The 16,139-nt window shown below is 39.2% G+C and overlaps 1 protein-coding gene across 2 annotated transcripts in view; it reads left to right on the top strand.

Moving 5' to 3' along the window:
- Window positions 1–1,766: 1,766 nt before the first annotated feature.
- The window catches only part of PTEN (phosphatase and tensin homolog), a gene marked incomplete at its 5' end in the record, with an annotated part of 83,059 nt that continues 68,686 nt past the window's right edge, over window positions 1,767–16,139 (top strand). For both annotated transcript variants that reach the window (XM_080694492.1, XM_080694493.1), the window contains one exon: window positions 1,767–1,845. In XM_080694492.1, coding sequence (XP_080550618.1) covers window positions 1,767–1,845 — 79 coding nt within the window. The remainder of the gene's footprint in view (window positions 1,846–16,139) is intronic.

Below are 16,139 nucleotides of genomic sequence, written 5' to 3' on the forward strand. Positions count from 1 at the left end.
GCGGGAGGCTGGTCCTCGCCCCCTTTTCCGCTCCGACCCCGGGAGTCACCCGGGTCCTGCAGCTGCCCGCACAGGGCCGGAGCACCTCGGCCAAGAGAGCGAAACACTTGCCTCCGGAGCTCCGCGAGGGGAGTGGGAATTTGGAAAGTTCCCCAACTAGGAACACACGTGACCTCCCCCTGAAAGTAGTTCCGCCGCGGCCCGGGTATCCCTCCGCGAGGCCTCCTCGCCCCGCCCACCGGGCTGCGCGGCCGCGGCCCTGTCCGGACGCCGCGGCCCGGAGCGGCCCTGCCCGGCCCGCCGAGCGCGCCTCCCGCCCCGGGCGATCCGGCCGGCCGGGTTTTCACGGCGGCCCGAGGGGCGGGGCGGGGCGGGCGGCCTCCGAGGGCCGAGCTCGGGCGGCCGCAGCGCGGGGTCAGCGGAGGGGGCGTGGGCGCGTCCCTCCCGGGCCCCGCGTGCAGGGCACCTGGGCAGGTGTCCCCGGGCCCTGCGCGCCCAGGGCAGACGGGCACGTGTCCACACGCAGGCGCACGGTGCACGCGCGCTCCCCCGGGCGCCTTGGTCTTCAGGGCCAAAGAAGCGAGCCGCCTGGGAAGCGAGATGGGCCCCGAGCGGCGGCCGGGTGGGGCGGCCCGGCTGGAGACACAATGGGGGGCGGCTCTTTGTGCTAAGACCCACACCTGGGGGCCCGCAGGGGGACGCGCGGCTCAGCAGGCAAAGGCTGCCCCGTCCATCCACTCCCGGCGAGCCGCGGCCCTGCGCCCCGAGCGGGCACCGTGCGGCCGCCTGGCCCGGCCCCGCGCGCGCAGGTGGCTGCGCCGAGGCCGGGGCTCCCGCCGGCGCGGCAAGTGCATCCCGGCGGCCGCCCGGCGCCGCACTGGGCATGCGCGGGCGGCGGAGGGGGCGGCGGCGCGCGCGGTGATGTGGCGGGACTCTTTGCGCACGCGGCAGGATACGCGGCGGGCCGGCCGCGGCTGCGCTCAGCGCTGTCCTCTCGGAAGCTGCAGCCATGATGGAAGTTTGAGAGTTGAGCCGCTGCGAGGCCAGGCCCGGCTCCGGCGAGGGAGATGAGAGACGGCGGCGGCCGCGGCCCAGAGCCCCTCTCAGCGCCCGTGAGCAGCCGCGGGGGGCCGGCCGGCCTGCGGCGGCGGCAGCGGCGGCGGAGCGCGCCTCCCCTGCGCCCGCTCTGCTAACCGCGCGAGCGAAGGTGGAAGCCGCGGGCGCGGGCGGGAGCCGGCGGAGCTCGGCGGCGGCGCCTCCCGCGGCTGGAGCGCGGCGCGGACGCGGCGGCCGCAGCCCCGGGGCGGGGGTCGGAGCCGCCTGCCACCATTCCCAGGGCTGGGGACGCCGGAGAGTTGGTCTCGCCCCTCCTGCCGCCTCCAACACGGCGGCGGCGGCGGCGGCGCAGCCTGGGGCCCGGGCCGGCGCTAGAGCTCCCCTCCGCCGCCGCCGCAGCCCCCCTGGCCCTGGCCCCGCAGGCCGCCGGCGGAGGCAGCCGTCCCCAGGAGCCCGCGGCGTCGCCCCCCTGCGCCGCCGCCGCGGCCCGGCCGCCGGCTGCTGAGGACAAGCAGGCCCACTCGCTGCAACCACCCGGCAGCCGCCGCAGCAGCCATTACCCGGCCGCGGTCCAGAGCCCGGCGGCAGCCGAGCGAGGGGCGGCCGCCACCGCCAAGTCCAGAGCCGTTTCCATCCTGCAGAAGAAGCCCCGCCACCAGCAGCTTCTGCCATCTCTCTCCTCCTTTTTCTTCAGCCACAGGCTCCCAGACATGACAGCCATCATCAAAGAGATCGTTAGCAGAAACAAAAGGAGATATCAAGAGGATGGGTTCGACTTAGACTTGACCTGTATCCATTTCTGCGGCTGCTCCTCTTTGGCTTTTTTTTTTTTTTCCTCCCCCTTTCCTGTCACTCTTTTATAACGTGGGAGTAGACGGATGCGAAAATTTTCCGTCGTTTGGGGTGACGATCACGTTTAACCCTGGCCACATTTCTGTATCATCTGTTTTGTGTCTCTTTTCCGTGGATTCGCTGTAGGGTGTGTGCTGCTAGACGGAACTCTTGCCTGGTTGCAAGTGTCAAGGCACAGATTGGTTCCTTAGGCTGTCTCTCCGGTCTCCTTCCTAAGGGCTATTGTCCGTTAATACTGAGTACACGACACTGTTAGTGGATTAGTGAGCTCGGTAATCCGGTCTCCTAAATGAACAAAAAAGTAGACGCTTTGAGGTTGAGCATATTTCGATTAAATCTTGGCTGAGGCCCTAGATTAAGGGTATAGATTAGATTAAAATGAAAATTAGTATTGCACGTACGCATATTGCATCAGAATCTTGCAGTGATTGTTTTTAGTTTCCTGGGTTGCATTCATAGGTTCTTTTACAATGTGAGGGGTGGACTGATTTGCATAACTTTAGAAGCAGAATCATTTTCGGCGTTTAGGGTGCGCATTTGAGGGCAGAAGTACGTTTGTCTGTGTAAGCTAACTTAATTGCAACTTTGAACTGCATTTAGAAGTTTTGTAGTTTGAAGTCAGTAGTGCCATAATTAATGGACCTTATTAGAAATCCTTATTGGACCTTTGTTAAATTTGCCTTTTTCTTCTCTGACGAGGTGATGCCGGACACGGTGTGAAAATTTCCATTTCAGAAGCATTTCATGTTCTGTAGCCGTGTCATGTATAACAGAATGAAGATTGAGTACTTTTTGATCCCTGATGATCATGGGTGTAGGTTCAAGGGTATTGTGTGTAGCGAATGATGATGGCCGAGATTAAACTTCAGTTCTCGCTTGAAATTTAAGTATTGTGAACCAGAATTGCCTACTCCTTTTATTTTTCATGTTTCAGGTGCTCCGACACCTTTTGGGTTTCTGTTAATTTTATTCTGATATTGTGTAGAATGTCAAGTATAATTTACCAGCTAATATCCAGAAATGCTGGCAAGAGCGTATTACTCCAGTTTCAGATTGTAGGTAGGTATGTTAACTTTTCGCACACAGTGTATTAAATTTACTGAGTCAGCTTGTTGAAAAAGACAGAAACCCGGTAATTTTAACGGTGCATTGTTTTGATTGTCTAAAAGTTAGGGCTTTGCACCTCAAAAGGTAGTGGTTATTGAAAAGCATTACTGTTTGCAGTTTCAGTGACTACAGACTGGTTTTGGTCAGGGATGGGGATAGAGCCCTCCTTTTTACAGAATGGAAAGTATTGACAGGAATCGAGAGCTATTGGTAGGCCAGTATATTAGACGTGTGAAAACAGAATTACGTTATTGCTGTTAAGACCCGAAGCTTGGTTCTGTGAATTGTAGCAGTGGACAATATTTACTTAAAATTGTGTAATTGTATAAGTGTTAATAGGGTATTTTTTTTCCCTTTTTTTGCGGTGCAGGCATGGAACCCAGACCTCATTCATCCTAGGCAACCACTGAGCTAGACCTCCAACCCAATAAGCTATTCTTAATAAAAGTGACTTCTTAGCAAATATTCGTAAACATTTTATTTAGACAACAGAAGTTGTCTATATGTTCTAATAAGTGTGGGAAATATTTTTAAGACAAAATCGTATTGCAGAAGAGGTTTTATTCTTTTGGATTACATTAGCTGCGTATAAACATGCACAGCTAATTTTGCCCAGGTTTTTGTTTTGAAATGAAGAATTAATTACAACTTTCATAAGGCTACTGGAAAAGTAGCCTTACAAAACTTAGTTTTCTCTAAAGGTAAAAATAATATTTTAAAGGAGTATTTAGAAATTTTGGAGTTTGCGGTAATTCAAAAATTACTAAGGTTGAACTTGACTACCTTGCCCCAAAGATTTTTGGGGAAGAATTCTGATCTGACTTGCTTCAGAAGCTGTCTAGTATTGGTGTGAATTAATGACAGTCATCTAGATAAATGGGAAGGTATCAGTTAGATTTCTACTTTTTAAAAAAGTCCCTATTCAGAGGAATTTTAGAATGCAGTTTGGTAGATTTATTTAGCTCTCAGTTCAATTATGCTATTTTTACTTTTCCACTTGATGTAAAATTGTCAGGGTTATAAGAACTTAAGATTAATTTATTAGATTCTTTTATGTAAGCAATGAGTTGGTTGACATTTTTTTGTTTATTTCATAGTCTATGGGTCTCTACACTTGAAATTTATGTGAGTTAAAACTTTGTCCAAAACTACTTTTAGTTATGGTGTGTGTAGAAAGCATTATCAAATATTGAATCAAATGATTAATAACACATAATTTCTAGAGTGGTGGATGTATTGAGCCAAATGTTGATATGAAAAAGTCAGTATAGTAGGTAAAAAGTTAAAGGAGTCCTTGCTCTTTTGATAGTTGCACTCAATAATTTTACAATAAAACAATTTGATTGGCTTGGTTTCACTTTAGGATTTTCTGTTGGGGGCATGATCAAAATGGTCATTGAAGACTGGCAGGTTGTAGTGTCTTATTTCAGAAGCTAGCCTAACAAAAGTTAAACTCCTTTATGAAACTAGTGAATGAAATATCTGTATTTTCTAAAGAATAGGTAATAATTGATTTCTCAATGGAAAGTTGAAGGTGAAAATTCAGTTTTAGAATATTTTGCAAAACCGAGCTGTTATAATGATTTGTTAGTAAGGTATTAGTCTTAATTGTAGTCTAAAAAGTAATGCTGAATGTTGAGATTGAAAGATTAGGTGTCTTAAGAGGATATGGAAACTTTAGGCATCTTTTGTTTTTTATCTTTATTGTTTTGATATATTTGCATCTTTTTAAACAATGATGTTTATGGGGATTTTTAACTTGTAGACAGTAGAGTGATTATTAAAGTTAGCTATATTTTTAATAATTATTGAAATACAAGATAAAAAAATTTACTCAGTCTTAATTTTATGTCTGTTAAATTGTATTTCTTTCCCCAAAAACATGACTATATAACTGCTATATGATAATTTACAAAAATAATTTTGTAAACCCTATTCAACACCAAAGTACATCTGTAAGGAGTAATTTACACTTCAAATGATGCTTAATATAAGGAAAATATTATTGTCAGTTGTGAAAATTTGCACAACAGTAGCCATCAATGCAGATTTATATTGCTTATAATATATTAAATACTAAATGATTGAAGGCAAATATAGTTAGGTATGGTCATTTTGCTCCTAGACTTCATTTTAGAAAGATAGTAGAGAAAGATGCATTTGTATTATCTTTTGTGATTTTAGTAACATGAGAGAGAGCGCTAGTAGTATTCTAATTTTTGTGTGGAACAGTATATCTGCTTTCTCATAGTAAGTACATGAACTGTTTGAACTTCTTAGTGTTATGAAATGCCTTACTCTATGGAAGTGAAGTGTTTAATTTTTATTTTCAAATATTTTCATTTTCAAATTTGCCCCCGTTTGCTTTTTGCTTATTTGGTGGTATCTTAATAATTTTCAAGAATTTATAAGCCATTCCAAAGTCACTGCAGTGACTTTTAATTGGAGAATTATCCATTATAAGAAAATTAATTTACAAAGTTTCAACATGAATTCAAATTCATTGTACAGTCCATGTTTAAATTTTTATCTCTGTCACTTTAATAAGATAAAATTATAGGAAATGTTTTGTATTGATAATATGTGTGAATTCAAAGTTCGTAAAGAGAAATTTAAAAGTGTGTATGATAGTTTTTCATTTCTTGAAATGTAAGGCTTCTGTCATAGTCTAAGGATTTAGCTTCCAGAAAAGATATGCTATTAGTGTAGTTTTAAAAATTTATATACCATTTTTCCCCCCTGTAGAAACCATTGTCTTAAAAAACAGTTCTGAACTTTTATTGTGTAAAACTCATTACTCTTCATTCTTTTCCTTTCTCTCTCTCTCCCTCTCTTTCCTGTTAGATACACTTGATTTTCTGAGTCAGCATTGGAGAATTCATTTTGTGGCCTAAATTCATTAAGAAAAGGGTTTAGGATTTGTTCTGATGATAGCGAATTAGGGTATTTGTATCATTTTGAGAGAATATGATCAGAAATGATTTCTGCAAATATTCAATTCTATCTTATGGTTGCTTTTTATCTGATAGCTTTGAAATTAATGCAGTGGCTACCAGCGATATTAACAATGTTGAGATTAGACTAAGTGAATTTAAATTGCTAAAGATTTGCTGCACAAACATATCTTTAATTCTTTTATATAAGCCACATTACTGCCACATAACACTTTTTGTCAGGTGACTGAAAGTATTTTAGTCTGTGAATAATGGTTCTCATTGTAAGTTATGAGTGTATGAATTCACAAATGCAAAATACTTTGTCAGGAAAGATGAAATTAGTATATTAGATTTGGCTTTTCACTTTTCCTCTAATTTTTTATTTTCTTTATTGGTTGCAGAAGAGGTATTAGTAATTTCATCCTCTTAAAATAATCTGGCCTGGAATAAAAAAGGCTGTTGGCAAATAATGTTAGAATAAACATAACTTAGATGTGAATTAGTTTTGGCTAGGAAGTTTTAATTTAGTTCTGAATAGTTGAGGCCGACTATATTTTCAACACTTCATTAGGGCATTGGTAGACTCTATGTTAGGTATACACTTGATAGCGGTGAGACTATTCTTTTAATATATATATATATATGTGTGTGTGTGTGTGTGTGTGTGTGTGTGTGTATATATTTTTTTTTTATTTTATTTTTTATTTTTTGGTGGTACTGTGGTTCCTGGAAGCCCTTCTACCTCCGGGCTACACTCCCAGACCTATTTTTACATTTTTTATTTGGAAACAGGGTCTCCTAAGCCAGCGCGAGCCGCTGGCTCGAATCTGCGCAATCCTCCTGTCTCTGCCTCCCAAGGGCTGAATTTCAAGCTTGCACCACCACACCTGGCTTAATATTTTACTATATTTTTAATATGGTGAAATCTATTGTAAGTTACATTAAAATATTGTATACATTGTATACATTGTTCCATTTTAAGAGTTTAGTCAGACTGCTGTAGTCAAGGGAGCAAGACTGCCTGTATTATAATCCTGGTCACTTAGTAGTTGGATGACTTTGAGTAAGTTATTTAACCTATTTCAGCCTATTTTATCAGGGAAATGGAAATGATAATGGTATCTATCACATAAAGTTTATTTTGGCAGTACTGAGGATTGAACCCAGGGGCATTCTACCTCCAAGCTACACTCTCAGCCGTCTTTTATTCTCTATTTTGAAACAGGATCTCACTAAATTGAGGAGGGCCTCACAAGTTGCTGAGACTGGCCAGGAACCTGTGATCTTCCTGTCTCAGCCTCCCAAGTACTGGGATTACAAGCGTGTACCACCATGCCTGGCTATAAAGTTTATTTTGAATAAATAACATAATTCTCTTAGCATTGAACTTGCCTCATTGTAAATAGTTATATGGTGGCTACTGCTCTTAAAAATAGTTCAGATTACCTATGTAGGGAAGTTAGTAATGTTTTCATTTATGGAGTAAGGAATACTTATATCTGAATTCCCTTAGTTTGGGACATGTTAGTATAAGAATTTTAATTGGCTCAATCCAGGACTTTTTTTTTTTTTAAGGGGGAATTCCTTTGGAACTCTGAGTGTAACATGTCTTTGATTTTGCTATTTAACCACAGTGTAAAATTCTGCTCCCACGTACTGTTGACTAAGAAAAGGTTAATTGTGCTGATTAAAAAGTATTTACTTAAATCAGCATGGTGGTCCAAACCTATAATTCTAGTACTTGGGAGGATGAGACAGGAGGTTCGCAGAATTGAGGCCAGCCTCAGCAATTTAGCCAAACCCTGTTTCAAAATTAAAAAGGGTTAGGGGGAGGTAGCTCGGAGGAGGAATGCCCCCTGGGTTCAATTCCCAATACCCCCTCCCCAAGGTATTTGCTTTAAAATATTGAGATTAGATGAAATTTTTCCGTTTTTATAGCATAATGAAGTAGAGTTTTTAAAAACAATTTGTTATAATGCTAAATTTTTTCTTTAGCATTGGAGATGGGTTAACTTAAATATCATATATCTTTATTCATAAAGAGTAATCTCTGCCTCAAATGAAATAGAACTAATGTATAAGAGGATTGTAAACTGTCAATAAAGGTATATTTCCAGCTTTGTAGGGGAGTCATGCAACTCTGAATGCCAAGTTAAATTTATTATAATAGTTTTTAAAAATTTATTATAATAAATTTATTATAATAGTTATAAAAGTTTGCATTTACTATAATCTGAAATGCTTTAACATGATATAGGAACTTATATTTAGCATTAAGCCCCTGTATTATTGTGCCCATTTTTACTTTTGACCAAGGTAGAATTAGAAACCTTTTATTTTTAGAATGATGTTTTGGGGAAGTTATTAATCTTGATTTTTAGGTGTATAGTTTTTTTTTCTTTCATCTTTGGACTTTAAACTGTTAGGAGGATCTATATAATTGTTTTTCTAAGTGCAGGTGTCCATGTTTCTTTCTCTTTTTTTGTGATACTGAGGATGGAACCCAGGGGCATTCTACCTCTGACCTACATCACCAGCTCTTTTTGTTTGTTTGTTTGTTTGGTGGTACTGGGGATGGAACCCTGGAACCCAGGGGCTTTCTACCTCTGGGCTACACTCCCAGACCTATTTTATATTTTTTATTTGGAAATAGAGTCTCTTAAGCCAGCAGAGGCTGGCTTCAAACCTGCGCAATCCTCCTGTCTTAGCCTCCCAACCGCGAGGATTACAAGTGTGGGCCACCACGCGAGGATTACAAGTGTGCGCCACCACGCCCAGCCCCAGCCTATTTGTTATTCTTTGTTTTTTGAAACAAGGTGCAGAAGGCCTCATTAAGTAGCTGAGGCTGTCCTCGAACCAGGGTTCTCCTGTCTCAGCCTCCCAGACACTGGGATTACAAGCAAGCGTTACTATGCCTAGCTAGGTGTATAGTGGTACTGGGATGGAACCTACCTCCGAACTACACCCCCAGCCCTATTTTCAATTCTTTATTTTGAAACAGGGTCTCTCACTGGAGTTGCAAAGAGTCTCATTAAGTAGCTGAGGCTAGTTGCAAACCTGGATCCTCCTGTATCGGCCTCCCAATTGCTGAGATTGCAAACTTGTACCACCACACCCGGCTTAGGTTTTTAATATGTGATTATGATTACCTTACTCTGAATCTGTCAGATAAATGGAATTTCTGAGTTTTTCCCCCCCTTCAGAATGTGAAACTGTTTTGCCCAGTGTAATTTGGCCGTGTTGTAAATTCATTCAACACTTGATATATAATCACTTATGAAAGATATTGTGGATTTGAGTCAAATATTTTTTCTCTTTAATTAATGTCTTAGAATTAGCTAACATATATTGTAACACAGTTTCTTATTTAATACTTTTCTTTTAATAGAGCCCTTTCTTAATCATCAGCTTATTTGATTTTGTGAAGCAAAAGAGAGACAACCTAAGAGGCAGACAATAAAGCATACGCTACTCTTTTTTTATTCTTTTTTTTTTTTCAGTTTTAGAATTGTAACTCTTATGGAATCAAATCAATAACTTGCTAAAAGATAGTGGAAGATTGAGTACAAAGAAGTATGCAGGTTATCTTGGGCTCTTGGTACAGTATTTTACCGTTATGTTACATCCGTGGTTCTCAGACTTCAGTGTGTTTCAGAATAATCTGGAAACTTGCTTAAGCCACAGAGTACTTGCTCCACCCCTGAGCGTCTGATTCCCTCCGTCTTGGTCGAGGCTTGGGAGTTTCCAGGTCCCCAGGCAGTGCCGGTGCTCTCAGTCACATTGTGAGAACCGCTGCACTACACTATCTGCCACCAAGCCAACCCTTAATGTGTTATGCTTTAGGTTAACAGAATTTATACATGCATACTGCACTGGATCCACAAACACTAAATAGTTTGGCATAGGAAATAACCCCATTGTACAGATGAGGTAGAGTGTCGAAAGCCTTAGTAAATAATGCAAAGATCATACATTTAGAGTCAGGTTGCCCCAAGTCGGCCTTGAATCCTGTTCAGCCACTTTCAGGCATGTATTAAGAGATGTGCTACTTAACCTTAGTGAATTCCAGTTTCTGTATCTCTAATATGGGGGTAAACCTCCTTGGTTTATAAGGTAGTGTTTTAGGTTTGTTAGAAGTACATGTTAGGTATTTTCAGAGCATTGATTGCCAGCTGGGGATGCACCCCTCCTACCTGTTTGTGACTTTTGGCAGTGCATGGAGACATTTTGGTGGTCACAGGTAGGGTGGCAGAAAGTACTAGGGGCATCTAATGGGTTGAGCCAGGGATGCTGCTAATCATCCTATCGGTTCCCTCCTTCGCCTTCCAACAAAGAATTATCTAGATCTCAATGTGGCATAAAGTGGTACATAGTAAATATTTGATAAAAATACCTTTACTCTGAGTTGTGGTGTTTAAAAGGTCAAATTGCTAATAAATGATGGAGCTTAAGCCTACTATCTAGGTTTTCTGACTTTGTCCACAAAAGGTATTCCTGGTAACAAAAAAGGCTTATTTTAAGAGGGCTTATGTGTTCTTTGGCTAATTGTGAAGGTGTTTTGAACTTCTTTTAGAAAATGTTGAAGATGCTGGGTGTGGTGGCATACGCTTGTAATCCCAGCACTTGGGAGGCTGAGACAGGATTGCGGTTCGCAGGCAGCCTCAGCTACTTAGTGAGGCTCTTTGCAATTCAGTAAGACCCTGTTTCAAAATAAAAAATTAAAAATAGGGCAGGGGGTGTAGCTCAGAGGTCAGATATCCCTGGGTTCCATCCACAGACCTGCAAAAAAAAAAAAGAAAAAGAAAAAGAAAAAAAATGTTGAAGATGTTTGTAAGTTTAATGCACTGTATGTGGTGTTCAGAAGGATGTGCAATAGGATGGTTATACTTCTTTAGAAGAAAGCAATTAGCCGGGTGTGGTGGCACACCCTTGTAATCCCAGTACTCAGGAGGCTGAGACTGGAGGATCACAGCCTAGCTACTTAGGCCTTCCTCAACTTAGGGATACCCTGTTTCAAAATAAAGAATAAAAATATAGGGCTGGGGGTGTAGCTGTGAAGTAGAATGCCCCTGGCCTGGGTTCAGTCCCCACAACAGAAAAAAAAAAAAGAAAAGAAAAGGAAGAAGAAAGCAATTAAAAATTAAAAATTTTTTTCTAGTAGTTTTAAAGTAATCCCTTCCTTTAATTATGTAATTGTTGAGTATAGGGAGTTACTTGGCTCCCAGAATACTTTTATGTTGTTATTTAATGTTTCTTTAGCCTTAATACTTTGTTATTCTAAAACTCCTTTTGTTAGAATCAGATATAGTGGAGTTGGATGTTTTGATGTAAAATGGCAGACTTCTGTCAAGCCATGAAAACTTCTCAAATCATTTGAGATGATATAGGGCTCACTTGACTCTTGCAGTTTTCTGATGCATGTTTTGCATCTTTTTCTAAGCCCTAATTTATTTTATTTTATTATTATTATTTTTTATTTTGCAGAACTAGGGATTGAACCCAGGGGCATTCTACCTCCAAACTATACCCCAGCCATATATATATGTGTGGGTGTATATATATATTATTCTTTATTTTGAAACAGGGTCTCACTAAGTTGCAGAGCGCCTCACGAAGTAGCCGAGTAGCCGAGGCTGGCTGCAAACCTCTCAGCCTCCAAAGTACTGGGATTAAAAGCATGCACCGTCATGTCCGGCTTCTAGGCCCTAAATTTGCTGTGATCCTGTTGAATTAAAATGTTTTACTTACCAAAGTTAAAACTTATATTAATGTGAGGTTTTTAGAAGAAATTGGGATGAGGTTTTAAATTAGTCCTGAAACGGAAAGATGCCAAGGGAGTAGCTTTAGTGGATTCTGAGCTTTTTGGTTTTGTTTTGTTTTGTTTTGTTTTTCGGCCACACAAACATAATTATGAGAGCGTTTAGGAGTAGATTGCTATTATTTTGTTTCTGTTTACTTGACTTTGCAGTTTAATTTGCCTTCCACTTTGCACATACAGAATAAAATGTCAAGGCCTTATTTTAAAATTTTTTATGAAATTTAAGTTTTGACTGATATGTTTCTTTTTTGAAACATGAGGATGTTCAAAGATACTGATAAATCTTTTAAAACTGAGATGGCTAGTCATGATACCTTCAAATTTATTAATAAAAGTAATATTCATTCATGATTTAATTGAATAAGGTTTTTTCTTTTGTGTGTGTCTGTTGGGTGGTACTGGTGATTGACCTAGAGGCATTTTACTTTTGAGCTACACTCCCATCATGATTTTATATTTTACTTGGAAACAGGGTCTCACTAGGTTGATGAAAATCTAACTACTTGCTGAGGCTCTTGAACCTGAAATCCTCTTGTCTCAGCCTCCCAAGTACAGGGATTACAGGCATAGTGAACTTGAAAGCTTGTTTTTATGGTTATGACAGTACTTCATAATTGCTGTATTTGGTTTTTTGTTTGTGTTTTTTCAGTACTGGGGATTGAACCCAGGGTCATTCTACCTCTGAGCTAAACCCCCAGCCCTATATTTATTCTTTATTTTGAAACGGGTTGCAAAGGGCCTCACTAAGTAGCTGAGGCTGTCTGCAAATCATGATCCTCCTATCTCAGCCTCCCAAAAGCTGGGATTACAAGTGTGTGCCACCACACCAGCTTCCTGTTTTTTATTCTCTATTTTGAAACAGGGTCTCACTAAGTTGTGAAGGGTCCCAAGTACTAGGATTATAAGCGTGCACCATCATGCTTGGCTAACCTTGTTTATTTTATATCATGAAATTTTCAGAAATATTTACTTATTGTTATTAAGTTGATTTCCACTTGGAGCTATTATTTTTCTCTTATTTTCTGATATTTATTTAGAGTGAATTTAAGATGACTACTAGGAAAGATTTTCATGATTTAAATTTTACAAAATCAGAATCTGTTGCACAAAAATAGCTGAAGTATTGCAGTCTTGAAGTTTTTTTTCCCTTGAATTTCTTATAGAAGTTTTATTGCACATTTAATACTCAAAGCATATTTGCTTAAGTGAGACAGAATTGACCTAATAAGTATAAAAAACACCTTGATTTGTTATTTTTCAGGGAATGGGAATACTATATTGTATTGAAATTAAAGTGGAATAGAAATTATTTGAATAAGCTATCTTTTTTATACTAAAATGATTATAACCCTTTTGTTTTCCTTTGTTTTTAATCAGAGGGATATTGCCTTGCAGTGATGTTACTATTCCCTGGAGCATATTTTGAATAATATGGCTTATATTTGCATAGTTGCCTAGGTAATTGGTATGCAATTAGTTGGTCAATGTTTGTTATGTATTTACATATATAATACTAGTTTTGTGGTCAGGAAAATTGTTTTGTCAGATTTTAAGTGTCAGATACTTAAGTGGGCATATTTTAACTTTGCCAGTGAATATATTCACTTATTCATATAGTTAGGACAAAAATATTTTGGACTATTGATTTGAAAACATTTTTTCTTTTTAAAAACACAGGCTGATAATGGTGGCACATGCCTGTAATCCCAGTACTTGGGAGGCTGATATAGGAGGATCTCAGGTTTGAGGATAACCTCAGTAAAGAAGTAAGACTCAGCAACCTAGTAAGATCTTGTTTCCAAACAAAAAGTATAAAGGGCTGGGGATGTAGCTCAGAGGTAGAAAGCCCCTCGGTTCTATCCCCAGAAGCCCCCCATCCCAAATAAAAATAAACACAATTACTTGTTAGAATAGCATTTTTTTTATTTTTGGCAGTACTGGGAATGGAACTCAGGGGCATTCTACCTCCTCAGCCATATATATATAGTGTGTGTGCCACCACATCCGGTGAGAGTAGCATTTTTCCATATGAGATAAAATTGTTTCATATTTAAGGAAATTTTGATCTAGGTATGGTATGTACATTTTTGCATGCTAATGAAAATGTAGTGATGGTGATTTTTTTTTTTTTTTTTTTTTTTTTTTTTGGTGGTACTGGGGTTCCTGGAAGCCCTTCTACCTCCGGGCTACACTCCCAGACCTATTTTATATTTTTATTTGGAAACAGGGTCTCTCAAAGCCAGCACAGCTGGCTTCGAACCTGCGCAATCCTCCTGTCTCCGCCTCCCAAGTGTGGGGATTACAAGTGTACGCTACCATGCCGGGCAAAAATTTTTTTTAAGTGTTATGTATGTATGTTTTCTGACAACTGAAGAGGCTGACTAGCTTCTAAGTAACCTTCATAGAAAAGTTTGTAGGAAATCTGTATAAAATAACAGTACAGTTAAATATGATACAGTTTTTCATATCTAGGTTCTGGTCAAGATTGCATATAATACTGTAAAATATGCTTAAGGTGCTGGTTAATAAAACTATTTGGATTCTTTTTAATACTGAAAAGGTCACACAGATTGTGATTATTATGTAGTGTCCAAGAAGTAAGGCCTGCCATCTGTCACTTAAATGTAGGGACAAGTTAAGATAATTTAGTGATATAAGTGGTTTTGACACTTGTATGTTTTAAAATCATCAACTAATTACGATTTTTTTTAAGACTATAGACTTTTGGAAAAAATGAAACTTAGTAGTTATATTAGTGTTTATATTTTTCTACTCAAATACAAAGATACTAGCTAAAGAACTGTTATGTAATGACAGCTTGGCTTTTTAGTCATTTGAGTTTACTAGATTGTTTGGATATTTAAGTAGAAGGAATGTGTTTTAGCTTGATTATATAAGATTGGTTTTTTTTTTTTAAACTAGTTTTCCCAATAAGTTGAAATATAAAGGAATTCCTTATTATACAACTCATCAGGGAACTGATTTATTAAGCATTCTTTTGAGATTTGCTTTAAATATTTTTCATATTCTCTGCTATTTATTCCTACAGCTTCTACAGCTTAATTCATGAACTTTCCCATTTAAAATTTTGCTGTTGCATCTTAAGGTAGTATAGAAGTGGTTTCTAATTTTATTCTTACCCCCAACAACTTGGTCTTTCCATGTTGTATAAAAGCCTTTAGAAATTATTTGATTCATTTGAATCTGATTAATTTTAGCCTTTCTTGTTTCTTGCATATTGACATTTTCTTGAGGGATGTTGTGCTAAATTATTACTATGATCAAAATAATAAGTAAATTTAGGCATTATTTTGAATTTTAAATCTCAAAAGCTGCATTGTGTCTGAGGTCTATCTTTTTTGTATAAGAAATATCTTAGCACTTTTTAGGGCAAATAGATTGTTTTTATTAGAATCAGTTCATAAACTGGGACTGAATTATAGGACATGAATGATACTCTTTTGCACCTTTTTAACTAGATAATGTATACATTAATTCTTTCTTTAAGTGAGGCACAAATGTAGGTGAGATTTTTATGCAAATACTAAAGTTTAAAAGTCTTTAACCATTCTGTTTACCTAATAGTAATTTAAAGAGTATAAGGTTTTCAGACTTTTTGTTTTTTATTTTCATTTCTATCACTCCCATATAACTGTATTTTTGTTTTTTGTATATTAAACTTAATATATTTTAAATTTATATTTACTGGTTGAAAAGGTTGTTTTTTCTTAGTTTTTTTTCTTTTAAGTTCCAGCTTAACTATTGTATAAGTCTTTGTGTGTAATCTCTTTGAATAGGAAGATTTTGCATCTGATCTTGATTAGTAACTGTATATTTCCCTCCAATTGGATTCCTACTAAAATGGAATCTCTTCAGTAAAAAGCATTTGTTAGCTCCCTTACTAAGAGTTTTCTCCAATTTATTCTTACGCTCGATTCTATTAGTATATTTTAAAATGTTATGCTAAAATTACATATTATTCTAAAATATGAATTTTAACTAGCATTTTAGATTTTTTGATAATTCACTAGTCAAATGATTATAAAGTTGATGTAATAACTAATACCTTCAGAACAAGGCAATTGTAAAATCAGCAATGTGCCCTTAAATATAATAATGAATGATAATAGGTATGCTTTTAAAATTAATATTTTAAAATTCACAGTATTTTAGTTCGTATTGTTTTTTCCCAGACTAAAATACTGTACTTAGAGTTACTTTTATCGACTGGGGAAAAAGTCATTTTCAAATTATTTCCTGGCTTATAGTGAATAAATAAAATTCAAATACAAAATGAAGCCGTCGAGCAGGCTTGTTTGGAATTTTTCTTTTAAAAACTTTTTTTAAATTAACAGGATTTTTTTAAAGAT

The sequence above is a fragment of the Muscardinus avellanarius genome, assembly GCF_963383645.1.
Source record: "Muscardinus avellanarius genome assembly, chromosome: 4".
NCBI classification, from domain to species: domain Eukaryota; kingdom Metazoa; phylum Chordata; class Mammalia; order Rodentia; family Gliridae; genus Muscardinus; species Muscardinus avellanarius.